Source organism: Salmo salar, chromosome 16 (assembly GCF_965601325.2).
Source record: "Salmo salar chromosome 16, fSalSal1, whole genome shotgun sequence".
Taxonomy (NCBI): domain Eukaryota; kingdom Metazoa; phylum Chordata; class Actinopteri; order Salmoniformes; family Salmonidae; genus Salmo; species Salmo salar.
The window spans coordinates 71,208,530-71,236,325 of NC_138306.1; the positions used below are offsets into that span (position 1 = coordinate 71,208,530).

A 27,796-nucleotide genomic window follows, 5' to 3' on the forward strand; every position below is an offset into this window, starting at 1 on the left:
GGGAGGGAAGAATAATAGAATACACAAGGTGCAATTTAGAAACTTGGTTGTGCATCAGCAGTCACTCAATTAGCCCATGGCAGCATTTTTTAAATTTTTTTTTTTAAGATTGGTAAGTTAGTCTAGCGGCCAGCTATCTAAACTTATCGTAAGTATGGTTGAATTACTAACTGGATTAGGGCCCATTGATGATCAGTTATCATATTAAAAACTGCAAACATTTCACCCCATCCTATGGAAAAATATGTAGAATTGCAGGAAATTAGCTGTAAAACTGCATATTTTTCTCTCTGCCCAATGTCAAAATGATTAGAATTACATGAAATTAGTTATAAAATTTCGAAATCTTCTCTACACTCCATGGAAAAATGTGCAGAATGGCAGGAAATGAACTTTAAAAATAACATTTACTCCGACCCACGAGCCACTGCGGCCCCTCATAATGAGTTCCGATTTTTTTGTTGCCCCCATCAAAGTTTCCCATCCCTGATGTATAGTCTGGGCAATGGGCAATAAAATACAAGTGTAGTAAAAGAAGTGATTTGGCAATGAAGCACGACAGTCCAAACACATCCAACTAAAGCCCAGTCGAAAAACACGAGGGATAACATTTCAGAACCTAACAAGACCTCTTTCCAGCGTCCCGCCACTACCCTGAATTCCATGATCTGAGCGGAGGGAAAAACAACCTCTGCAAAGTTCAACGAATACAACTTCTGTTCAGGGAAATGGTGGTGGTGGTGTTGGAACAATCAGTGCAAGGGATTGGCCCATAAGTCCCTCTGGCACTGTCTCAAAAGCCTGTGATCTGTAGTGGTCCTGAACTGGGCCCTAAGGCCTTTAATCAGGTCCAGGATCAGCTCTAACAGCACTAACAAAGGCCCACAGAGCTTTGTTTTCATTCTATAAGACAGAGCCATTGTCTGGTAAAGCCTGGAGATTCTCTAACTTAAACACAGGCTCTGTCCCATATGGCACTGTATTCCCTATGAGCCCTGGTCAAAGGTAGTGCACTATATAGGGTACAGGGTGCCATTTGGGATGCAGGTATATGTTACTGAGTGGCACTGCGAGGGAGGGAGGGAGGGAGGGAGGGAGGGAGGGAGGGAGGGATGTGTGATAGAGAGAAAGAGGACAGGCAGAGGTAATGGAAATTGAATGGATGTGTATGGACCCAGGACATAGAGAGTTCATCAAATGTGTCAGTGCTAAGCCCATGTATTTGACATAGTAACTACATAAACCGATTGAGTTTACACAATGTAGGTTATGTAGTTGTTACAAATTCTCTACAACTGCATCACCTTACCTGTGTATAGTGTATACAATGAACTCACAAGGGAGTCTTACTTACTGGCCAATCTAAAGTGATAATTAATTGTAGCTTGTTTGCTGGCTATTACGAATACATTACTGTAAAAACACAGTGCCTGCCTGTCCAATTACCATATACGTGCAAGGTTGTATTATAAATAGGGACTAAACAGGAAAATGGGTAGGATATCAACACACACACACACACACACACTTAGTATCTTTATATCTCTGTTCAAACACACACATATGTGCGCAGGCATGCACACACAAGGAATCCCCCACACACCATGAAGAGGGAGTGGAAGGTTGCGATCATCCTCTGGAGGACAGCGATAACAGCGGTGCTCTCCTCTGCGCGGGCCGAACTCTGCACACTGAACTCCTTGTCTGAACTCTTCTGCTTGTGAAGGAGGTTGGGACCAAAGATGGTGGCCAGATTCAGAGAGGTCATCTTGTTCCCCGTCACCTGGAGGAGATGAGGACATAAGAATAACAATAATGACAGCTGCTTATCAAACAGTTTTGTCTAAACTACTGACAGTACAGTGAGTGCATTCAGTTTTAGTGTGTCCTGTAGGTGATTCCTGCATACAGTAGCATGGAATCACATACAGCAACACTGGACTAGGCAAACAAGTGCAATTGATTGTCATTAACAAAGAGACACACCATGGAAAACAATTCCTTTTTCATTATACTTCCTGATTTAAAAAAATATATTTGACCAGATATAACAATATATTGACCTCATAGAATACCATATTAACCTCATAGACTACTATATTGACCTCATAGAATACTATATTGACCTCATAGACTACTATATTGACCTCATAGACTACTATATTGACCTCATAGAATACTATATTGACCTCATAGAATACTATATTGACCTCATAGAATACTATATTGACCTCATAGAATACTATATCATAGAATACTATATTGACCTCATAGAATACTATATTGACCTCATAGAATACTATATTGAGTTTCCTTTTATTTTCATTGAGTGCTTCAGGAAAAGAACTAGCTAAACAGATTGGACAACTACCATGAAGAACAAGAGACCAAATCAGTCACTGTGCGTCAGAGGGACACAATGACATGACCATGTTTTGATTGCGCGTTCCTGAGAGCTTGTGCCCCTAGTCTCAGTGCGAGTTAGAGACCTAGTCTCAGTGCGAGTCAGGGAGGGAGGAAGCTATACTGTTGAAACGGCAGCTTGACGCTGGTTACACACCTATCCAATCCTCTCAGATCTAGTTTCTAGGGAGGTCTAGGGGGTAGGGGCTTGTGGTTGTTTTGGGAATCATTGGGAGCGGTGGGGGTAACGGAGGGGGTCTTCGCCTCACCTGCTCTCCATCTTTGTCCTGGCTGTCGTGGGCGTGGTTGGCCACGGTAGAGAGGAACTGCAGGAGGCGGTGCAGGGTGTCGCTGTTACAGGCTGGCAGCAGGTAAACCAGGAGCTGGGTGGCACTCCGCTGCTCCTCACAGTCCAGCACTACAGAGGAACAGGACAGGGGTCAGAGGTTAGAGGTTAGGGTGTCGCTGTTACAGGCTGGCAGCAGGTAAACCAGGAGCTGGGTGGCACTCCGCTGCTCCTCACAGTCCAGCACTACAGAGGAACAGGACAGGGGTCAGAGGTTAGAGGTTAGGGTGTCGCTGTTACAGGCTGGCAGCAGGTAAACCAGGAGCTGGGTGGCACCCCGCTGCTCCTCACAGTCCAGCACTACAGAGGAACAGGACAGGGGTCAGAGGTTAGAGGTTAGGGTGTCGCTGTTACAGGCTGGCAGCAGGTAAACCAGGAGCTGGGTGGCACTCTGCTGTTCCTCACAGTCCAGCACTACAGAGGAACAGGACAGGGGTCAGAGGTTAGAGGTTAGGGTGTTGCTGTTACAGGCTGGCAGCAGGTAAACCAGGAGCTGGGTGGCACTCCGCTGCTCCTCACAGTCCAGCACTACAGAGGAACAGGACAGGGGTCAGAGGTTAGAGGTTAGGGTGTCGCTGTTACAGGCTGGCAGCAGGTAAACCAGGAGCTGGGTGGCACTCCGCTGCTCCTCACAGTCCAGCACTACAGAGGAACAGGACAGGGGTCAGAGGTTAGAGGTTAGGGTGTCGCTGTTACAGGCTGGCAGCAGGTAAACCAGGAGCTGGGTGGCACCCCGCTGCTCCTCACAGTCCAGCACTACAGAGGAACAGGACAGGGGTCAGAGGTTAGAGGTTAGGGTGTCGCTGTTACAGGCTGGCAGCAGGTAAACCAGGAGCTGGGTGGCACTCTGCTGTTCCTCACAGTCCAGCACTACAGAGGAACAGGACAGGGGTCAGAGGTTAGAGGTTAGGGTGTTGCTGTTACAGGCTGGCAGCAGGTAAACCAGGAGCTGGGTGGCACTCTGCTGCTCCTCACAGTCCAGCACTACAGAGGAACAGGACAGGGATCAGGGGTTAGATGTCAGGGGTTAAGAGTGAGGATTCGGTCTAAATCATTAGAAATATGTCACACTCTCACATACATACACATAGCCAAATATACATGCATAGACATACATGTAGACAACGACAATCACATACACAACATTTGGCACAATGTGTGCACTCTGATAGGCTAAAGCCCAACATTTACAGAGCATACAGCATGTCTGTGTGTCATTGACTCAAGTATACACTCTTAAGTGTGGGTTTAGTGCAATCTGAGGGTGTGTCCTACTGAAAGAGGCCAACCAAGGTGATTGGGCCTAGGGAAAAGAGTGAGTCTACAACTGCACACAGAGAGTAGTATTCATAAGTAGTGAAGTTGATGTTTCCTCACACATGGTGTTTATGAAGGCAGTGTAGAGCTCCTTGGTGAGGAGAGGGTCAGGCATGTCTCTGAGGAACTCTTTGAGCAGCGCGGCCACGTCATGGACACTGTGCTCCTCATCCAACTGGACGTCCACTCCCCGGTCAAACTCCTCCCTCAGCTAAGAGACAGAGTAAAACAGAACATGAGATATACTGTGTAGTCCACATACTTTACTGCTTATAGCGACTACAGTTAGAAAGTGAACTCGGAGAAACACTGAAACATATTCACATCGTGCGCATGTAAATACATTCCACACACATTACGGGGACACGCAGATACACAGATATACACAGATATACACAGATATACACAGGTATGCACACACCAGGTGTGACCTTGGTGGTGAACACATTCTCACAGGTATTCCTGGTCCAACCGGTTCTGTTCCCATACTGTATCAACCTGGTTTCTCCAAAATCTCAGGAGCATTACTCAGGATTAAAATGGGTCCACTTTGTCCAGTAAGATAAGCATAATAACCAAGTATTGTATTTGATTAAGCATTATAGCGAAGTTTGATTATAGCTTGTGGTTTAGATAAAAAAACTTTGTTACAGATCTAAATGTTGGCAGGAAGTAGCCTACTAATATAGTTACATCCTTAAGTGAGAGACGGTTGAGATTGAAGTAACTTTGAAAATACGATCTCTAAGTGATGTTGATGATATAGTGTGTTCTTTTTCAAGTCAGCAAACGGGGGATTACAGTGAGAAGTGATGTAAATTGTCTCACATGGAGACATTTTGATTCAACACGCTGATAGCATTGTATTCCCTCAAACGGTGAGATGTTGAAAATAAAAATAAATTCCCCATCATAGAACGGAAACAACACCATTTAAGACTGAGACTGAAACTGGCTGGCACCAGTGCTTGTTTTTGCTGACTTGAATGAAAGATTAAGATCTGCCATTGTGAGCGTTGCGTATGAGCTACGCAAACAGAGAACACGAGACGTCCAAACTCGGAGAACACAACTCAGAAAACACTCAAATCTCCTTTAAACAAAGACATTGTCCAAAAACAACACTAAAACGAATGGAGTATTCTGTCACAATAACCAAAAGGAAACGTTCAACTGATAAAAAAAAGTAGGGATTTTTTTTTTATGGCGAGCAAAAAAATACTAGAGAGTAAAACCACACTAGGACGATATAGGCAAAACATACCTGTCCATGTAATCTGATTCATTATGATATAAAAGGCTAATCTGATCCTAGATCAGCCGTTGGGATGGAAATTGAATACAGGCCCTGGGATGGAAATTAATGCTAAAAGCCCTGCTTCAATTACAAATATGGTATTAAGGCTCGACTGCGTCCCTTTGTAGAGCAGGGCCACGACTACAGAGGAGCCTGGCTCTTCAGCCGGAGACAAGTTAATTCGCTCTGCTTCCTTTAATAACATACGCTGAACTAATGCTAAGTGGGTGTGTATTCTCCGAAGCGGCGGCAAAATCAAAACCAATGCATGAATATTAATATATTCTGTCAATATATCTGAATTTTAACAGCTTCTATCTAGTATCCAGAAATAGAATGTAATTAGCATGGGGCCCTGTAAAACAAAAGTACTTGTAAAACCATATAGTCAACGAGAACAGTCAATTAATAAAATGTGTAGTTCATGACAATCGATGCTTCAACTAAGTTAACAATACAAGATCACCTATTACTAAGATGAATTCAGTTATAAGGTGTTGCCAACCACTCACAGTGAGCTGAAACAACAGCTTTGTGCAGCAATGTGTAAGAAGTATCAAAAAGTGCCTCTCCCAGATTCTCACCTGCCTCACTCTCTTCTTGGAGCTCCCCACTCGGAATATCCCCACCGTCTGAAGACCTGTCATAAGAAACAGCGGAGGACATAAGTGAGCATCATCCTCCACTGGTCAAAGAGACACTCAAGCCGAATAATCACAGATGGAAGAGACATGAAGACGTAGCCGCCATAAGCCTCCTTTCAACACAGACATCATGAACCATCAAACCTAAACCAATGCTACTGTGGCCCATTCACGCCTTAGAGGACTTTAGCCCCTAACGCTCAGTCCAGCAAGTGAGGATTTAAAGACTGCGGGAGAGCGGGGGGAGTAAGCCCAGGGGTCGATGTTGAGAAGGATTGCAAAGTCGGTTCACTGAGTGTCAGGAATGAATGGCCAGACACTACTGCCTTGTTTCTACATCATCTTGGTTGGGCAGTGCAGGGCGGGGTAAAGATGTGGGGCTGGTTGGGCAGTGCAGGGCGGGGCGGGGTAAAGATGTGGGGCTGGTTGGGCAGTGCAGGGCGGGGTAAAGATGTGGGGCTGGTTGGGCAGTGCAGGGCGGGGTAAAGATGTGGGGCTGGTTGGGCAGTGCAGGGCGGGGTAAAGATGTGGGGCTGCTTGGGCAGTGCAGGGCGGGGTAAAGATGTGGGGCTGGTTGGGCAGTGCAGGGCGTGGCGGGGTAAAGATGTGGGGCTGGTTGGGCAGTGCAGGGCGGGGTAAAGATGTGGGGCTGGTTGGGCAGTGCAGGGCGGGGTAAAGACGTGGGGCTGGTTGGGCGGTGCAGGGCGGGGTAAAGACGTGGGGCTGGTTGGTCAGTGCATGGCGGGGTAAAGATGTGGGGCTGGTTGGGCAGTGCAGGGCGGGGTTAAGACGTGGGGCTGGAAACTCCAACAGACTGCACCCTGTAGGGTCAGATCGGGTGAGTGATCCCTGACAAAGACCAGGATTTTGACCACAGGAATAGAGCTGTGTCCAGCACATAGGAAACGTTTTGAAACAGGGAGGTGCTACCTGCGCTCGTTTTTGTTTTCCGTTGCAAAACCTTTTGCTATATTGTGCCCTACTGAACAGGCCCCAGGTGTGATCAATGAGAGGGGCTGTGTTCATTCGTACCATACTTCTCCAGGTGCTGGCAGCAGCTGTCCACCAGGCGAGGCACCTGTCTGTAGATAGGGTTGAGGCTCAGCCTCTTGTCCCGGTGCTTCTCCTTCTTGCTGGGCGCTTCAGCGGGCAGAGAGAGCTGCAGCGCCTCCAACAGGCGGGACTGGTTATTGTCCAGGTCTGTGATGGAGTCCACCGACATGCCCCCCTGCAGACCACAATGAGAGCATTATCAAGCTGACATCTACTTGAGGTCACAGACACACACACAAACACACACGCACAACGATGGAGTGTGTGCATGGAGTTGGTACAGTAGGCGTGTGGGGGGAGACCCTCACCCTCCTGCGTGTCCGCGGGGCAGCCTCGGGCGTGCTGGGCGACGTGGACTCGTTAGCTGTCTCAGAGGTGGAGCTGAGGGAGGAGTTACTGCTGGACAGCTCCTTATTGGTGGACCTCTTGGTGGCAAACTGCAGGATGGACGACACCAGGTCCGACGGGTCCTTATGCTCCTCCCTGTGAGGAGGGTCCTGACGCAGGCCGTCCTGGCGCTGCCTGTGGGTCCGGTCATTGGCGATTACCTGGGACAGGGCCATACCGAAGGCCTGGGGGATGCATTCTGGGAGAGGAGGGAGAGAGAGGAATGTAAATACCATATTCTCAGAGAGAGAGAGAGAGAGAGAGAGAGAGAGAGAGAGAGAGAGAGAGAAAAGAGATTCTGGAAGGGGATGGAAAGAGAGGAATGTAAATACCATATTCTCAGAGGAGAGAGAGAGAGAGAGAGAGAGAGAGAGAGAGAGAGTGTGTGTTTGGTCGTGTATGCATGAAAGATGTGTGCCGCCCTCCGTGTGAATGTGTTTGTGTAGAGATAGAGATCTTTAGATTATGATCGTTACTGTTTTGATTGTTCTGTGATTAGTCATTGAATATTTGGACGCAGGTGTTTTTGCGCACGTATCCACATATTCGACTACATCATATTTACTTTGAGACATTGACAGGCCCACAAGGAGACATTCTTAACGTGAGCTATAATAGTGAGAGAAAAAAACATAACAAATTATGTTTTAAGGTTTCCTGATTCAGGGCCAAATCCTAAATGGAGAAATGCGTGTGTAGCTCAGACGTTTGTGTAAATCATGCAATGATGTCAATGGGAGCTTGGCACGGAAATTCAAGTTACGTACTTGGATCTCCAGTGAGGAACTCAGCCATCACCGTCTACCTAGCTTCTAGTGGACTAATGAAAAACAACAGTAGACTAATGAAAGATGGGTGGTATTTTTCTTTAACATGATGTATCAATTCCCCTAACAGACACAGGTCCCTGACAGTACACTCTTAGAAAAAAAAGTGCAATCTAGAACCTAAAAGGGTTGTTCGGCTGTCCCCATAGCACAACCATTTGAAGAACCCTTTTTGGTTCCAGGTATGAACCTGCATTTTTGTCAAAATGTTGTTATTGACATAGCCTTGTTCTGGTCAATGTTCTCTACCTACAGTATATAGTACTCTAAATTTCCCAATTCGTGTTAAGTTCAAAAGAATATAAGATACAAATTGCTGACACCAACTTTAAAGCCAATTATCTCAGAATCCTCTTTTTGCAGATAGAATCTTATAGTCCCAAGCTCCCGATATATAAAAACAATATTAACAATGTATTGTTATCATAGTGACTAAGAGACAACGCAAGAGACATGACTGACATGACTGGCACATCCCCATTGAGACCGTGTCTGTGCCTCGACCTAGGTTGGGCAAAATTAAAGATGGCGGTGTTCGCCTTAGCAATCTCACTAGTATAAAGACCTCCTCCATCACTGCCATTATTGACAGAGATTGTGATACCTCACATCTCAAAATAGGGCTACTTAATGTTAGATCCCTCACTTCAAAGGCAGTTATAGTCAATGAACTAATCACTGATCATAATCTTGATGTGATTGGCCTGACTGAAACATGGCTTAAGCCTGATGAATTTACTGTGTTAAATGAGGCCTCACCCCCTGGTTACACTAGTGACCATATCCCCCGCGCATCCCGCAAAGGCAGAGGTGTTGCTAACATTTACGATAGCAAATTTCAATTTACAAAAAAAAAACAACGACGTTTTCGTCTTTTGAGCTTCTAGTCATGAAATCTATGCAGCCTACTCACTCACTTTTTATAGCTACTGTTTACAGGCCTCCTGGGCCATATGCAGCGTTCCTCACTGAGTTCCCTGAATTCCTATCGGACCTTGTAGTCATCGCAGATAATATTCTAATTTTTGGTGACTTTAATATTCACATGGAAAAGTCCACAGACCCACTCCAAAAGGCTTTCGGAGCCACTGCCACAGTCATACTCTGGACCTAGTTTTGTCCCATGGAATAAATGTTGTGGATCTTAATGTTTTTCCTCATAATTCTGGACTATCGGACCACCATTTTATTACGTTTGCAATCGCAACAAATAATCTGCTCAGACCCCAACCAAGGAGCATTAAAAGTCGTGCTATAAATTCTCAGACAACCCAAAGATTCCTTGATGCCCTTCCAGACTCCCTCTGCCTGCCCAAGGACGTCAGAGGACAAAAATCAGTTAACCACCTAACTGAGGAACTCAATTTAACCTTGCGCAATACCCTAGATGCAGTTGCACCCCTAAAAACTAAAAACATTTGTCATAAGAAACTAGCTCCCTGGTATACAGAAAATACATGAGCTCTGAAGCAAGCTTCCAGAAAATTGGAACGGAAATGGCGCCACACCTAACTGGAAGTCTTCCGACTAGCTTGGAAAGACAGTACTGTACAGTATTGAAGAGCCCTCACTGCTGCTCGATCATCCTATTTTTCCAACTTAATTGAGGAAAATAAGAACAATCCGAAATTTCTTTTTGATACTGTCGCAAAGCTAACTAAAAAGCAGCATTCCCCAAGAGAGGATGGCTTTCACTTCAGCAGTAATGAATTCATGAACTTCTTTGAGGAAAAGATCATGATCATTAGAAAGCAAATTATGGACTCCTCTTTAAATCTGCGTATTCCTCCAAAGCTCCGTTGTCCTGAGTCTGCACAACTCTGCCAGGACCTAGGATCAAGGGAGACACTAAAGTGTTTTAGTACTATATCTCTTGACACAATGATACAAATAATCGTGGCCTCTAAACCTTCAAGCTGCATACTGGACCCTATTCCAACTAAACTACTGAAAGAGCTGCTTTCTGTGCTTGACCCTCCTATGTTGAACATAATAAACGGCTCTCTATCCACCGGATGTGTACCAAACTCACTAAAAGTGGCAATAATAAAGCCTCTCTTGAAAAAGCCAAATCTTGACCCAGAAATTATAAAAAACTATCCATTCCTCTCAAAAAAATTTGAAAAAGCTGTTGTGCAGCAACTCACTGCATTCCTGAAGACAAACAATGTATACGAAACGCTTCAGTCTGGTTTTAGACCCCATCATAGCACTGAGACTGCACTTGTGAAGGTGGTAAATGACCTTTTAATGACGTCAGACCGAGGCTCTGCATCTGTCCTCGTGCTCCTAGATCTTAGTGCTGCTTTTGATACCATCGATCACCACATTCTTTTGGAGCGATTGGAAACCAAAATTGGTCTACATGGACAAGTTCTGGCCTGGTTTAGATCTTATCTGTCGGAAAGATATCAGTTTGTCTCTGTGAATGGTTTGGCCTCTGACAAATCAACTGTAAATTTCGGTGTTCCTCAAGGTTCCGTTTTAGGACCACTATTGTTTTCACTATATATTTTACCTCTTGGGGATGTCATTCGAAAACATAATGTTAAATTTCACTGCTATGCGGATGACACACAGCTGTACATTTCAATGAAACATGGTGAAGCCCCAAAATTGCCCTCGCTAGAAGCCTGTGTCTCAGACATAAGGAAGTGGATGGCTGCAAACTTTCTACTTTTAAACTCGGACAAAACAGAGATGCTTGTTCTAGGTCCCAAGAAACAAAGAGATCTTCTGTTGAATCTGACAATTAATCTGGATGGTTGTACAGTCGTCTCAAATAAAACTGTGAAGGACCTCGGCGTTACTCTGGACCCCGATCTCTCTTTTGAAGAACATATCAAGACTGTTTCAAGGACAGCTTTTTTCCATCTACGTAACATTGCAAAAATCAGAAACTTTCTGTCCAAAAATGATGCAGAAAAATTAATCCATGCCTTTGTTACTTCTAGGTTGGACTACTGCAATGCTCTACTTTCCGGCTACCTGGATAAAGCACTAAATAAACTTCAGTTAGTGCTAAATACGGCTGCTAGAATCCTGACTAGAACCAAAAAATTTGATCATATTACTCCAGTGCTAGCCTCCCTACACTGGCTTCCTGTTAAGGCAAGGGCTGATTTCAAGGTTTTACTGCTAACCTACAAAGCATTACATGGGCTTGCTCCTACCTATCTTTCCGATTTGGTCCTGCCGTACATACCTACACGTACGCTACGGTCACAAGACGCGGGCCTCCTAATTGTCCCTAGAATTTCTAAGCAAACAGCTGGAGGCAGGGCTTTCTCCTATAGAGCTCCATTTTTATGGAATAGTCTGCCTACCCATGTGAGAGACGCAGACTCAGTCTCAACCTTTAAGTCTTTACTGAAGACACATCTCTTCAGTAGGTCCTATGATTAAGTGTAGTCTGGCCCAGGGGTGTGAAGGTGAACGGAAAGGCTGGAGCAACGAACCGCCCTTGCTGTCTCTGCCTGGCCGGTTTCCCCTCTCTCCACTGGGATTCTCTGCCTCTACACCTATTACAGGGGCTGAGTCACTGGCTTACTGGTGTTCTTCCATGCCGTCACTGGGAGGGGTGCGTCACTTGAGTGGGTTGAGTCACTGACGTGGTCTTCCTGTCTGGGTTGGCGCCCTCCCTTGGGTTGTGCCGTGGCGGAGATCTTTGTGGGCTATACTCGGCCTTGTCTCGGGATGGTAAGTTGGTGGTTGGAGATATCCCACCAGTGGTGTGGGGGCTGTGCTTTGGCAAAGTGGGTGGGGTTATATCCTACCTGTTTGGCCCTGTCCGGGGGTTTCATCGGATGGGGCCACAGTGTCTCCTGATCCCTCCTGTCTCAGCCTCCAGTATTTATGCCGCAGTAGTTTATGTGTCGGGGGGCTAGGGTCAGTCTGTCACATCTGGAGTATTTCTCTTGTCTTTTCCGGTGTCCTGTGTGAATTTAAATATGCTCTCTCTAATTCTCTCTTTCTCTCTCTCGGAGGACCTGAGCCCTAGGACCATGCCTCAGGACTACCTGGCTTGATGACTCCTTGCTGTCCCCAGTCCACCTGGCCGTGCTGCTGCTCCAGTTCCAACTGTTCTGCTGCGGCTATGGAACCCTGACCTGTTCTCCGGACGTGCTACCTGTCCCAGACCTGCTGTCCCAGACCTGCTGGAACCCTGACCTGTTCACCGGACATGCTACCTGTCCCAGACCTGCTGTTTTCAACTCTCTAGAGACAGCAGGAGCGGTAGAGATACTCTCAAAGATCGGTTATGAAAAAGCCAACTGACACTTACTCTTGTGTTACTGACTTGTTGCACCCTCGACAGCTACTATGATTATTATTATTTGACCATGCTGGTCATTCATGAACATTTGAACATCTTGGCCATGTGCTGTTATAATCTCCACCCGGCACAGACAGAAGAGGACTGGCCACCCCTCATAGCCTGGTTCCTCTCTAGGTTTCTTCCTAGGTTTTGGCCTTTCTAGGGAGTTTTTCCTAGCCACCGTGCTTCTACACCTGCATTGCTTGCTGTTTGGGGTTTTAGGCTGGGTTTCTGTACAGCACTTTGAGATATCAGCTGATGTAAGAAGGGCTATATAAATACATTTGATTTGATTTGATTTGACATGTCTGAGACAGAGTGATAGAGAGGAAGGGAAGGAAGACAAGGGAGAAAAAAGAGAGAAATTCAATTCACACAACAGAAAGAGAAGGGATTAACGGAAATTCAAATCACACAATGGAAAGAGAAGGAATTCATGGAAATTCAGTTCACACAACAGAAAGAGAAGAGATTCATGGAAATTCAGTTCACACAATGGAAAGAGAAGGGATTAACGGAAATTCAATTCACACTACAGAAAGAGAAGGGATTAAGCTAAAAGAAAAATAGCTGTTTACAGATTTCGATTATCGCAGCTCAGGATTATCAACATGAAACAAATCTCCAATTAAACATTTCAAGATACCATCTGTGTTTCGATGAACACGCCAAAAAGAGATTACTGCACATGCTACGAATAAAACAGATTAAACTAAATCTCATAAAACGTCTCATCCAGCCTATATTTTCCCATAAATAAGTCAACAAGGAACCATTTCTTAACAGTACGTCAGTTTAAGACTTGCACGTAAACCCACCACATTAGCCAGGTGGTCTTTGATCCCAGTGAACAATAAAGCCTGCACAGCTACAAGTCATTTTTAGAACAGGCTCACTTCAGTCTCGTAAACTCAATTAACAGCGTCCGTGTGATCTGGCACTACTCTACGCCTGTTCTCATTCTCTGTCTAGGAGAGAAACTAAACTCTTTTAGTTTGCGTACTCAAAATGAGCACAATAAAATCAACTACTGTTACAACCTTTTAGAGCAAGTGCGTCTCCAAACCAGAACCGAGAGAGATACAGAATACAGTAAATGTTAAGGCATTTTAGGTTCAATGTGTAAACCATTGTTGACATTGGATGACAATCTATCTTCCGAGCCGCACAAACCCAAGGTCCACCCAATCACAAGACAAAGCCATCACCCAGACAGACTTCTGGTTCAGTCCCTGAACACATTCTGTTTTTGCAGTGCAGTGGTAGAAGGCTACATTATAAACAGATCCCTCTCAGGAGTGAGTTTGATGCAGTGTGTACCCAAATGTAAGAAAGTTAATTTACTATGGTTGTCTAAACAGCTGAGAGAGAGGCTGCCCCAGAGGCCGGTATGGAATCACATCAACCCAATGGACCACAGCGCATGCCACATCATCACATATGTCCCACTCTGGTGACAGACTGAGCCAGAGCTTTGAGACAACACAGGACAGCTGGGATAGAGAGAGGGGGAGAGAGAGGGATGGAGGGAAGCAGCGAGAGAGAGAGGGGAGAGGGGGATGGAAGGAAGCAGGGAGAGAGAGAGGGAGGGAGGGAGGGAGGGAGAAAGGATGGAAGCAGGGAGAGTGAGAGAGAGAGGGGGGAAGGAGAGAGGGGGAGGGAGAGAGAGGGATGGAGGGAGGGAAGCAGGGAGATAGAGAGGGGAGAGGGAGAGAGGGGGATAGAAGGAAGCAGGGAGAAAGAGGGAGGGAGGGAGAAAGATGGATGGAAGCTGGGAGAGTGAGAGAGAGAGAGAGAGAGAGAGGGGAGGGAGAGAGGGGGAGGGAGAGAGAGGGATGGAGGGAAGCAGGGAGGGAGAGTGAGCGAGTCATCATGTACTAAACAACCATATATGCTAGCTGACGCAGTCCACTCTCTACAACCACACACTTTGAGAATGTTTACTTAAACACACACACATGCATTTGCACACAAATACATACACACACACCCTAATGACAAAGCATTTGGCAGCCTGCATGTTCACAGCCACTATGTTTCTAACCCAGTACCTCACGGGAATGTTTCATCGACCACCAACCTCTCCCACAGTGAGTTTACATGACATGAGAAACTGAGAATGGGACTGCTGCTGTGATTAATTATTTATATACAGTACCAGTCAAACGTTTGGACACACCTACTCATTCAAGGGTTTTTCTTTATTTTTTATATTTTCTACATTGTAGAATAATAGTGAAGACATCAAAACTATGAAATAAAACATATGGAATCATGTAGTAACCAAAACAGTGTTAAACAAATCAAAATATATGTTATACATATAAGTAGCCACACTTTGCCTTGATGACAACTTTGCACACTCTTGGCATTCTCTCAACCAGATTCATGAGGTAGTCACCTGGAATGCCTTTTGATTAACAGGTGTGCCTTGTTAAAAGTACTTTTGTGGAATTTCTTTCCTTCTTAGTGCGTTTGAGCCAATCAGTTGTGTTGTGACGGCCAGATCGCAGTTGTAAATGAGAACTTGTTCTCAAATAGCCTAGCTGGTTAAATAAAGGTGAAATAAAAATAAAATAAAAGTAGGGGTGGTATACAGAAGATAGCCCTATTTGGTAAACGTCCAAGTCCATATTATGGCAAGAACAGCTCAAATAAGCAAAGAGAAATGACAGTCCATTTACTTTAAGACATGAAGGTCAGTCAATCCGGAAAATGTCGAGAACTTTGAAAGTTTCTTCAAGCGCAGTTGCAAAAACCATCAAGTGCTATGATGTAACTGGCTCTCGTGAGGTCCGCCACAGGAAAGGAAGACCCAGAGTTACATCTGCTGCAGAGTATAAGTTCATTAGAGTTACCAGCCTCAGAAATTGCAGCCCAAATAAATGCTTCACAGAGTTCAAGTAACAGACACGTCTCAACATCAACTGTTCAGAGGAGACTGGGTGAATCAGGCCTTCATGGTCGAATTGATGCAAAGAAACCACTACTAAAGGACACCAATAAGAAGAAGAAACTTGCTTGAGCCAAGAAACACGAGCAATAGACATCCCAGCTAGCACAGTGGATCTGGGCCGATTCCGGCTGAAAGTCGGGGGACTCGGCTGAGAGTCAGACTTGGCCAACGTCAGGTGGCATGATTCTGGGCCGCCTTCGGCAGTATTACTTATGGCTAGGATGCGGGGATTGAGCTCGGGCTGATTCCGGTGTGAGTTATCTGGCCCAAATGTATTACTTGGGGCTCGGGCCGATTGAGGCTACTCTCTGGCAGATGATTACACGGGCTGCTTCATTATTTTTTTATTTATTTTATTTATTTTTCCATATTTTCTCATTGTTTCTGTGATCAAAAAATACAATTAACATTTAAATTACATTCTTTAAGAGTCCTGTGTAGTATTTTAGTATAATTTTGATACTTTGGGCAAGGCAATTGATTAGCATTAAAAACTTTGTGGCTGGAGCCTCCCGAGTGGAGCAGAGGTCTATGACACTGCATCATAGTGCAAACTGCATTGCTACAGATGCTGGTTTGAGACCTGTGCCGGCCGCGACTGGGAGACCCATGAGGCGACGCACAATTGCATCGGGCCGCTTCTGGGGGATTCTGGTAAGATGCCTGCAAAGTCGGCTGAATTCCAGTAGACGGTCGAGTCCGACACCCGATTCCGGGCCGATTCAATCAGTTCGGGCCCCCCGAAAGAGGGCCGCTTCTAGGCCAATTCTTCATTGCTAGCTGGGATTTGACCGGTTGAAATCTGTCTTTTGGTCTGATGAGTCCAAATTTGAGATTTTTTGGTACCAACCGCCGTGTCTTTGTGAGACGTAGAGTAAGTGAACGGATGATCTCCCCATGTGTAGTTCCCACCGTGAAGCATGGAGGAGGAGGTGTGATGGTGTGGGGGTGCTTTGCTGGTGACACTGTCAATGATTTATTTAGAATCCAAGGCACACTTAATCAGCATGGCCACCACAGCATTCTGCAGCGATACACCATCCCATCTGGTTTGCGCTTAGTGGGACAATCATTTGTTTTTCAACAGGACAATGACCCAACACACCTCCAGGCTGTGTAAGGGCTATTTGACCAAGAAGGACAGTGATGGAGTGTTGCATCAGGGCCTCCACAATCACCCGACCTCAACCCAACTGAGATGGTTTGGGATGAGTTGGACCGCAGAGTGAAGGAAAAGCAGCCAACAAGGGCTCAGCGTATGTGGGACTGTTGGAAAAGCATTACAGTTGAAGCTGGTTGAGAGAATGCCAAGAGTGTGCAAAGCTGTCATCAACGCAAAGGGTGGCTACTATATATAACATATATTTTGATTTGTTTAACACTTTTTTGCTTACTACATAATTCCATATGTGTTATTTCATAGTTTTGATGTCTTCATTATTATTCTACAATGTAGAAAATAGTACAAAATAAAGAAAAACACTTGAATGAGTAGGTGTGTCCAAACTTTGGACTGGTACTGTATACAACGGGCAGAGCTGACGTTGAAGTTACCGTTGCCCACTAGCATCAAAGAGAACCTGAAATACATGCATGTTTCCATTGAATAAACTGATTGCAAAGAAAGTTCCCCACAGCTTGTGAGCAAATGTGGAAGATACTTGGAGTGGTTTTTACCTCCATCTCTATTGGAGAGTTACCTTCCATCAGATCTGTAGTCAGCACATTGCCAAATATGCCGTCTGTGATGCAGGCACAGGGGCTGTATTTCAGCCCAGTCCCCTTACAAGGAGTCGTTCCACTTTGCTAAATATATCCCTCCTCCTCCCCTAGTAAATATGTCTGTGTTTTCATAGCCACTCTGCTATTCACCTGGGGCTGCGGCTACATAAAAAAAAATAAAAAAAAGGTGCTATCTAGAACCTTAAAGGGTTCTTCAGCTGTCCCCATAGGAGAACCCTTTGAAGAACCATTTTTGGTTCTGGGGCAAAACGCCTTTTGGGTTCCATGTAGTACCCTTTCCACCGTGGGTTCTACATGGAACCCAAAAGGGTTCTACCCAGAACCAAAAAGAGTTCTACCTGGAACCAAAAAGGGTTCTCCTATGAGAACAGCCGAAGAACCCTTTTGGAACCCTTTCTTCTAAGAGTGTAGGGCTGGGGACTGACAAGGTCCTGTTTTCTCTGGAAACTAAATGTTCAGGACTGGGAAAGCGTCTTCATAAATGTAAGTGACAGCATAAAAAGAAAAAAGAAAAACCCAAAGAAAAAAGGTAAACTAGAGCGCTCCCCCCTAACCCCTGGTTCTAGTTTGCATCTGAAAAGACACCCAATCCTTATCTTTCCAATATTTCCACTATCCTTATGCCTCCTTAGTCCATTTTGAAGCACCAACAGTGAAGGGACCACTTTCAATGTCCGCCTTGTTAAACAGTGTTAATTGCATTACCAAGGAGGATGCTGCTTGCATAGCCTAGAGATCTGTTATATTAATGTGACCAGTTTGTCACAGTAGGAAAATGTACAGTACAAAGCACTTAGTCTTTCCATAAAATACCATGTTGAGGGGTTTCCACTAGTTACCAAAGCCACAAAGTCGAAATTGGCTATATAAAGAAAAATTGAAAAAATAAATTGCTTTTGGTTAATTTAAAGTTAGGGTTAGGTATAAGGTTAGCAGTGTGGTTAAGGTTAAGTTTAAAATAACATTTTAACAAGATAAATTGAAGAAATGGGCAGGGTTTATGATTTTGTGAATGTGGTAACTAGTGATAACCATGTTGAGGGCTTCACATCAATATACCTTTATCTTTATTTTTCTCTTTCGCCAAAGAGTCCAACTTCCTCCTCAGCGACTTCTTCCTTTTCTGTCCATCTGAGAGAGAAAAATAAAGAAAATAATGAAAACTGTCAGTTATCTGTACACACTGATAACAATCCACACAATGACCTGCTTTCACATTAGGTGATCTTTTTCATAAGCATGTATGTCGGCCATTTTGGAGATGATCAAGTCAGTGGCTTCAAAGAGCATTGGTTATCAGAACACTGCAGCGATAAAGATGACAGATGAGTGTCTCCAGCCTCTGGTCCAGTGGTTTCATCAATAGAGGATCAAGAGGAAAGAAACATAGGACATTCTCATTTCCTCTTGATCCTCAGGCTTTCCTGTGAAGAGGGATTATTAAGGAATCAGCCAATCAGCATTCAGGGCTCAAACCACCCACTTTATAATAAGGAATCAGGGCTCCAGTTCACCTGAGCTCAATCCTGGAAGTGAAACTTAACCCTGAGAAAAGTAGAGAATGTAAAATATATTTTATAGCATATTATTATACTATTATATCAAGGTTACAGCACACCACTTAACAAGAAAATATATTACCAGCTGTGGACTATTTGGACAATTTCCCATCATGCTTTGAATTAGTGTGGATCCAAATACGAGTTTCAGTTTGAAAAGGACTGAATCGTTATGAGGAAGGGAAAGAAGTGTTTTGTCAGCTGTCAACAAGATCTATGACTCTGAGCAAGAACTTTGATTCATGCACAGGAAACCTCCGGCAGCTTGGACCAGGGGTTGGAACTCTTATTGGAGAAATACCTCAAAACTGTGTCTATAGCCAGAGCACCTCTAATCAAACAGTCGATTGATCTGTCTTCAAAACAGTTGAGATGTTATTAACTGGGCACACACTGGTTGAATCAACATTGTTTCCACGTCATTTCAATGAAATTACATTGAACCAATGTGGAATAGATGTTAAATTGAGATCTGTGCCCCGTGGGTATGCTCTTTAATGATTGGTTTATAATCTTAACAAGGATTGTTTTTTTCCCCATTGACTCAGTCAAATCTGTTCTTGGAACAGGTACACAGAACAGGTTGCTAAGAAACTATGCTTCGACATATCTACAGATCGTTATGGAATATCTAAAGACAGAGTATGAGAGAACAAGAGTGAAGAATAGAAAGGGAGCGGGAGAAAGACAGCGGGGGGGTATGAGACAGAGATGCTATGACAGAAAGGGAGCGTGAGACAGTAAGTGTGTGACAGAAAGAAAGAGAGAGGAAGGTGTATGAGAGAGAGAGAGAGAGAGAGAGAGAGAGAGAGAGAGAGAGAGAGAGAGTGAGAGGAAATGGTTTGGATTCTTGTCAGTTGACTCGGCAAAGTTGGACAGCAATCCCAGGAATCTCCAGTCCTCTCTCTCTTCCCCACTCCAACGACTCGTGAAACGAGCCATTTGCTTTTCTTTTCTCTATTTTTTTTAAGGATCTCCGGGCCTCAGCGAAACACCGGCTAACCCAACCCCAGGCGCAAGATAAACAAAACCCACAGTCAGTGTGCTGAAATATCTCAGTAACACATGCCTGAGGGGTTCTGGAATTCATAAGGAACACAGACAAACGCATTAAATCATCCGGGGGAGAGGTAGAACTTTTGACTGGAATGCACGCCCTGGCTAATATACAGCTCTCCACAGAGCATGACTTAGAACAGAGCAGCAGGTTACGGCCCTGCTGCTCTATGGTACTGAGTGGAAAGGGCTACACATCTTCATGCGTAAGTGTCTTACTGACACTACATAAGACAGGAAGTTCAAACCAGAGTCTTCTAGATGTACTGTATAGGAAAACATGTGTACTGAGGTTTACATCTCAAATCATAAGTGCTTACAGCTTCCCCAAACACACTCTGTGGAGGGGAAGTTCACGGTTGTCTGCTAGACAGTTTGATGTTGGTCTCGGAGAGGTCCAAGGTGGATGTTGATGGCATATGTTTGTGAAAATACTTGTAGCATTGGCACAGGGACAGACTGACTAGCCACATGAACAGACAGACGGACAGGCGGATGGACGGACTAGAAAGGAAGACAGACAGACGGACATTTACACACACACACACACACACACACACACAAAAACACCTCGATTCTTTACCTTTGGGGATGGTGATCTGACAGCCCAGGTCATAGTTTTGATGGAGCCTGTTGAAGGCCACCTCCTGTAGCCAGGTTCGCTCCAGCTCCGAAAGGCTCTGGATGGCCGTCGGCGTCAGCCGTACACTCCGCCCTGACAGGCTGTTCCAGGTGAAGTCACCCTGGGGAGAGATTTTTATTCTGTCACTCGGCAGAGGAACATTTGTTAGCTACCGGAGCTAGTGGCTAGCATCGGCTGTTCTTATTTAAAATAGCTATCTTGACAGTTGGTTATAGCCCCTAAGACTACCTCCACTGTTACCACTTTCATCGCTGATACCGTCACCATAACCTGACCGTGTTGTCATATTTTCTGTTCGAAGAATGGGTCTGCAATCACTACAATTGACCGTGATGCCCATAATGATCGAAGGCTGGTTGTTTGTAAAGTTGCAACACCTTGAAAGGTATGGACAAGTCTCGACTATCGTCACAAACAGATGCTACAGTATCGGGACAGATTGTCCTTAGATTCAAACCTCTACAGCTCAACCCAAAGCATTTTATGCCTGAGTCCTAGAGGCGCACTCCTTAACTTGAAAGACAAGCCCAGGTCAGTAAAGCTGATGGATGTTTAGGCTTTTTTTACCTTTATTTTAACAGGGACGACATAATGAGACTAGCTCTCAATATGTGTATACAACATAAATATACACATTATACCCAAACTATATGAGTAACCTTTATTTAACTAGGCAAGTCAGTTAAGAACAAATTCTCGTTTACAACGACGGCCTACACCGGCCAAACCAGGACGACGCTGGGCCAATTGTGCGCCGCCCTATTGGACTCCCAATCACGGGGTGCCTGTAGTGCTCCTGCACATTGGCTAACCGGGCTATCTGCATTGTGTCCCACCCACCACCCACCAACCCCCTCTTTTACACTATTGCTACTCTCTGTTCATCATATATGCATAGTCACTTTAACCATATCTACATGTACATACTACCTCAATCAGCCTGACTAACCGGTGTCTGTATGTAGCCTCGCTACTTTTATAGCCTCGCTACTGTATATAGCCTGTCTTTTTACTGTTGTTTTATTTCTTTACCTAATACCTTTTTTGCACTATTGGTTAGAGCCTGTAAGCAAGCATTTCACTGTAAGGTCTACACCTGTTGTATTCGGCGCACGCGACAAATAAACTTTGATTTTATTTTATTTAGTGACGCCTCTAGCACTGAGATGCAGTGCCTTAGACCGCTATGCCACTCGGTATATACAGTGGGCCCTAAAATGACTGGCACCCCTGGCTGGCAATGCACAAACAATACTTAAAAAAATATAAACAATATAATTATAGAGATAAACTCAAAATACCAACGTGAGAAATAATGTACTTTATTCATGTTTCAATGGAACCCACCAAAATCATACAATTATTTAATACAAAATACATTTCACCAAAATCAAAGTTTCATAATTATTGGCACTCCTCATTTAGTACTTAGTGCCACCACCTCTGGCAAGGACAACAGCATGGTCTTTTCCTGTAATGTTTGACAAGGTTAAGGAACACATTTGGAGGTATTTTGGACCATTCCAATATGCAGAGCCTTTCAAGATCCTTCACATTCTTGGGTTTGCGCTTATCAACTGCCCTCTTCAACTCAGCCCACAGGTTTTCGATTGGATTGAGGTCCGGCGACTGAGATGGCCATGGCAGAACATTGATTTTGTTGTCACAGAACCATTTCTGTGTGGATCTTGAGGTATGTTTATGGTCATTGTCTTGTTGGAAAGTCCACATATGGCCAAGACTCAGCCTTCTGGCAGAGGCAACCAGATTGTCAGCCAAAATTGCCTGATACTTGGTGGAATTCATTATGCCATCAATCTTAACCAGTGCCTCTGGACCTCTGGAATTAAAACAGCCCCAAAACATCAATGACCCACCACCATATTTCACCGTGGGTATGAGGTGCCTCTCCTTGTATGCATCTCTGTTTTGACGCCAAACATGCCAATGCTGTATCTGACCAAAACGTTCAATTTTGGTCTCATCTGACCAGAGCACCTTCTTCCAATCATAATTTAAATGACGTTTGGCAAACTCCAAGCGCTTGTGTCTGTGTCTTGGGGTCATTAAGGGCTTTCTTCTGGCAAGCCTTCCAAAGAGCCTGTGGTTGTGGAGGTGGCCTGCAATTCTTTCACGGTGATTCTTGGGGGATTTGTTGCTTCTCTCACGATCCTCCTCCCTATCCTGTGGGGCAAAATGCATTTGCGTCCTCTACCTGTGAGGTTTTCAACTGTTCCATATCTTATGATTTTTTTTTACAATTGCCCTGACAGTGCTCAGTGGTATATTCAATCGTTTGTGGATCTTCTTGTAGCCGTTACCAGATTTATGAAGGTCTACGACCATCTGTCCCTTTTGAACTGCCAGTTCTTTTCTTTTCTTCATGGTGTTGGATGACAAAGGGATATTGCATGCGTGTTACCTCATTTTTATACCCTAGTGAAAAAAGAAGTGATGTTATGGCTCAATATAGTTCCTTAACACTTAGATAAACTTAAATAAGTGGAATTTAATTCCTGGTTTAATTTTGGTATATGTTATTTACAATAATATTTAAGGGTGCCCTTAATTGTGAAACCTTGATTTGGAGGACATTGATTTTTAATTAAATCAATAAATGATTTTGTTGGGTTCCATTGAAACATTAATAAAGTACAGTATTTTTCACATGTTGGTATTTTGAGTTTCTCTCTAAAATTATATTGTTTATATATTTTTAAGTATTGTTTGTGCATTGCCAGTCAGGGGTGTCAGTAATTTTGGAGCCCACTGTATATACAGTATATATACATAGCGGAGCGGACAGTATTGTATATGGCAGGTTAGGGAAAGGGGAGGAACGAGAGTGGATGGCTTGACTAGCAGTCAACTCAAAAAGAGCTTCATGATGAACTCATAAATCACCTCAATCCCTGGGTCTATGGTTCTACATTCCCCTCTGTCATCCCTACAAGCTGGTGAAGAGAGAGGACAGAGATAGAGTACTGATGTATTAGCCAGAGATCAGAGCAGGTCAGCATTTTTCATCATGAATCTTGTTCTGGAGGCAGCTCTGCAGAGTGGTCACTAGCTGGCCCACAAGTCTTAAATCTGACACACACACACACACACACACACACACACACACACACACACACACACACACACACACACACACACACACACACACACACACACACACACACACACACACACACACACACACACACACACACACACACACACACATAGTCCTCCTTGAACTGGCCTTAGTACGTCATAGAACTTCATTTAGCTTGTAATTTGTTCTTATGCAAGCCTAGTTTTGTGCAACAACTTTGAATTCACTCCTGCTTAAAGGTACAACAATACCCACCTTGTGCTTCCAAAACGCCCCAGCCAGCAGAGAGGAACAACAGCATCATCCACCAGAACAGTGAAAAACAAGGAGGTGGAAATAGAAGAACCACACAGCTGTACTAAGAGGACAGAGGCATCTCACCCGCCCTGATACTTCCTAGCTAACGAGCATGCAGAGGAACAGCCAGATGCACTCGCTCCAACAGTTAGTCGTTAGCGTCTAGCCCTGTGTGGATGAAACCACAGCAGTGTTGTTGTGAGTTCCCCACTTCACTGGTGGTGGCAGGGAGCTCGTTCCGTTCCAGTCCCCTCCACTGGTTGCACACACACAGCCGTAAGGGGTGAAGGGAAGGGGGACTCTGCGGTTGAAGGGGGAGGGGGGGGGGACAGCTGGAAAAGCAGGGGCTGCTACTCTCTTGAGCTGTTAGACTTGGCAGGGGGGCTGAATGCGATGGCTGAGCTCCAATTCCCCCGAGTCCATCTATGGATCATGTATGGAATGGCTATGGAACGCTGGTACCTCAGAAATGCTGCTCCCTCCTCACCACTTGGGAGTTCTCTTCAGACTCTTAACTCTAGTCTCTGTGAGCACATTTACAATACAGTAAACAGGAAAGCCAGTTGACTTTGACAGTGCTTAGTGTACACAATTTGTTACAAAACAATTCAACATGCTTGTCAGAGACAAGGGGTCAAATATCTACTATGGCTGCTCCCTTAACCTCAGGAAGAAAAATGATCGTGTCCAATGTTATCCTCTCCGCTGTACGTACTGTAAACCTTTGCCAGAGAACCAATCAAAATTGGTCAGTTTCATAATCGCTGTTTTCACACTTGGCTAAGGACTACAGTTGACTAGGAACTACATCTCCCAAACCTGTTAACCATCTCAACTCCTGCTCCACCCCCGAGCTCTGGGGCCCACACTGTCCTCCACACATGGCCTTCTCATTATCGAAAGACAGGGTCTGACCAGGCTGCCTCCCTCCACACTCTTAGTGTGTTTTAAACATCTCTTTTTCCACTACTCACATATTATCATATCCACTCTGCGCCTGAAAACATGTTTACCCTTTACACAGGTAGACCTCATGGCCAGAGATACTGCTAATAGGACTAGTACAGATTGTCACTCAGAATGAGTTGTCCTCAACACATCAATTCCATTTGATTTCCCAGTGAAATCAGGAAATCAATTCAACTTCCTTGCCAATTGCATTGAGCTGAAATAATAAGCTTACTGTATGCAAGTTGACTCTTACCTTGCCTTTCAGTAGCGCATTGTCATAGGTGTCAATCATGTTTGAGCTTGTTTCAATAGCGGGATGAGAATAGAATTGTAAAACGGTTGTGTACTGCAATCGAGTAATTCCATTTGCTTTGAACATCTCTATTCAACCAATCATCAGATGATGTGCTTGAAAACACTTCCTGTTATCTAACTATAATCTTATTCAGGTTGCCATGCTGCTGTGACTAATCACATCACTTAACAATTTGGCTTATGTAATTCAATTTCTTTGAAAAGTGTGAAGGTCTCGCAAGAAGAAAGGTTAACTGTAGCATACCAATGACTGTCATGTAGGGTAGGCTATTACTGTACTGTGATTTACAGGACACGTCTACAATAATGCCTTAAGGCAGACTGACAGTTCGTTAAACAAAGTATAGAATGTATAGAGGGAGGATCAACATCTTAATCTAATCATGGCTATTCCAGACTCTCAAATCCGAGCTGAAAAAAATCGATTGACTCATGACAATATTCAACCTAAAGGTTCTGTTCTCTCCAAGATACCTATGTGATGTATTGTGTGGGAGTGTTACTGTTTGTCAGGGCAGCCCTTTTCCAAATAGCTTTGGGATGGCTCGGCTAATAAGGTGGGCGTATGCGCCTTTTTAAATCTGTTCAATGAGCGAGGACAAATTGCACAAATTGAAGCAAAAGAATATGTTTGTTTCCATGGCAACGTATACACAGAGCCTCAAGTGTTCCGGGATATGCAGAAAACATCACCATGGCAACCCTCGAACGAATGCTCAATCGCTAAACTTGCACACGCTACTGATCTCACTGAATGGACATATAGTAAAGAAAGTGCATCATCAGTTGAATCAATGAGCATGTTTTCATATTACAGGACCAACTTGAATGTTCCATCCGCTCTCTCTCATTTCTCAGCTAAATGCAATGACCTAAAATCATCTTCAACAACTCAGCAACCATCAGCAGTAGTTAACTGCACAGTAATTTCAACTACATCATACAATCGAACATTTCGTGGTGATTTTCATAACACGCCGTCTGCATGAAAATCTGTAAATTTAAAGTTGGGAAGACACAATAGCCCTGGTTGGCACTCTGCCAAAGACAACATGTTCCTCTCTCTCTATTAGATTCATTTTATTAAGACCCTGGCGGGTACAAACCTACTGCTTTAATTGAGAACACATTCATCTGATCCAAAGGACCAGAAGAACCTGGGCCCAGAACTGAGGTGTAGGATGTCACTCTAGGGATCAACACACAGTCAAAGCCTATAGGTGAGAGCATAGAAATAGAGGTACACTCAATATGGCCGCGGGAATGTCGACTTGAACGACCATTCTAGTCATTCTATTTCAATGGGTGAGAGTGTATAAAAATAATGTTAACTTGAATAGGAATCCTCTGATATGACTGTATTGACAACACATGTCCATAGTGTTGGTTGCAGGACAAAATATCACCACATCACCCATTAAACCACAGCAAACAAACAATGCAGCATGCTCTGAACCTAACTAAGCAATTCACCAGTCAGATGAATTAGTGGGCCACAGGAGGTTGGTGGCACCTTAATTGGGGAGGGTGGGCTCATTGTAATGGCTGGAGCGGAATAGGTGGAATGGTATCAAATACATCAAACACAAGGTTTAATGCCATTCCATTCGCACCGTTCCAGACATTATTATGAGCCGTCCTCCCCTCAGCAGCCTCTACTGCAGCGGGCCGATGCGTAACCTCGCTTATGCCAGGACAATAATAGGTTATTGGCACCGCTCTGGTCCCTTTCAAGTGGTTTCATATGCACATGCCTGTACAGAATCATGTGAAGTCAAACTTTAGAATGAGAATCCAAACCTTGCAAATGAACCAATTTGATCCATCTACAGGAACATTTGAAACAACGTGATGGTTTCTTATGCTAAAAGGTACAGTAGGCTATCACTCGTTATACAGAGTATTAAAGGAGCTGTATACATCATACAATAAGACAACCACCTCATATTGCCAAGTGAACTTTTGCTCAACCTTTCTTGCACCACTGACCAGTATGCTACAGACCTCATTTGAGGATTTCTTATTATAACAACAACCCCATGCGAATGTGATCGTGAACGGATGAAATCAGTGACAGCTGACGTCCCTGTCATCAACTCTCGCCCCTCTAAGTTTCTAAATCCATTGTTACTGCGCGTGTATTCTATGTGGTATTATTAAATAGAATCCAATTCATGTAAAAACAAACCTTAAAACAACCCAACACAAACATATCCACACCACAGAGAGAGGACAGGCCCTTGGGCCCTTGGGCTCCATTAATACAAAAAAATAATAATCTCAATGGAGGAAAATGCACTCGGTCCGCACATGTAACTAACGGCAACATCTGTTCCCTTTGAAAATGACGGTCGGCTCTCCAACCCTCTCAGATGAGGATAGCACATCGCACATCTGAGGACGAAACATCCCAATCCCAAATAGGCCTCCCAATCCCAATTTTGCATAGGGATACCGCCTGATAACGTGGCCCAGGAAAAAATATTTTTGTTTAAAAGAGGGAGATGTGTTAAGAGATTGCAGCAAAGGAATGTTCCTTTTTACCTCATTGTTTTTACTCTTTATGTTTTTGTTTTACAAGTCC

General features: G+C 44.3%; 1 protein-coding gene across 3 annotated transcripts in view; it reads right to left on the reverse strand.

Moving 5' to 3' along the window:
* The window catches only part of LOC106574411 (rho GTPase-activating protein 6), a 106,788-nt gene that overhangs the window by 3,714 nt on the left and 75,278 nt on the right, over positions 1–27,796 (reverse strand). For all 3 annotated transcript variants that reach the window (XM_045697644.2, XM_045697643.2, XM_014150284.3), the window contains exons 2-9: positions 20,490–20,649; positions 18,351–18,422; positions 7,369–7,646; positions 7,040–7,235; positions 5,948–6,003; positions 4,127–4,277; positions 2,673–2,821; positions 1,604–1,783 (exon numbers count right to left, since the gene is read on the reverse strand). In XM_045697644.2, coding sequence (XP_045553600.2) covers positions 1,604–1,783; positions 2,673–2,821; positions 4,127–4,277; positions 5,948–6,003; positions 7,040–7,235; positions 7,369–7,646; positions 18,351–18,422; positions 20,490–20,649 — 1,242 coding nt within the window. The remainder of the gene's footprint in view (positions 1–1,603; positions 1,784–2,672; positions 2,822–4,126; positions 4,278–5,947; positions 6,004–7,039; positions 7,236–7,368; positions 7,647–18,350; positions 18,423–20,489; positions 20,650–27,796) is intronic.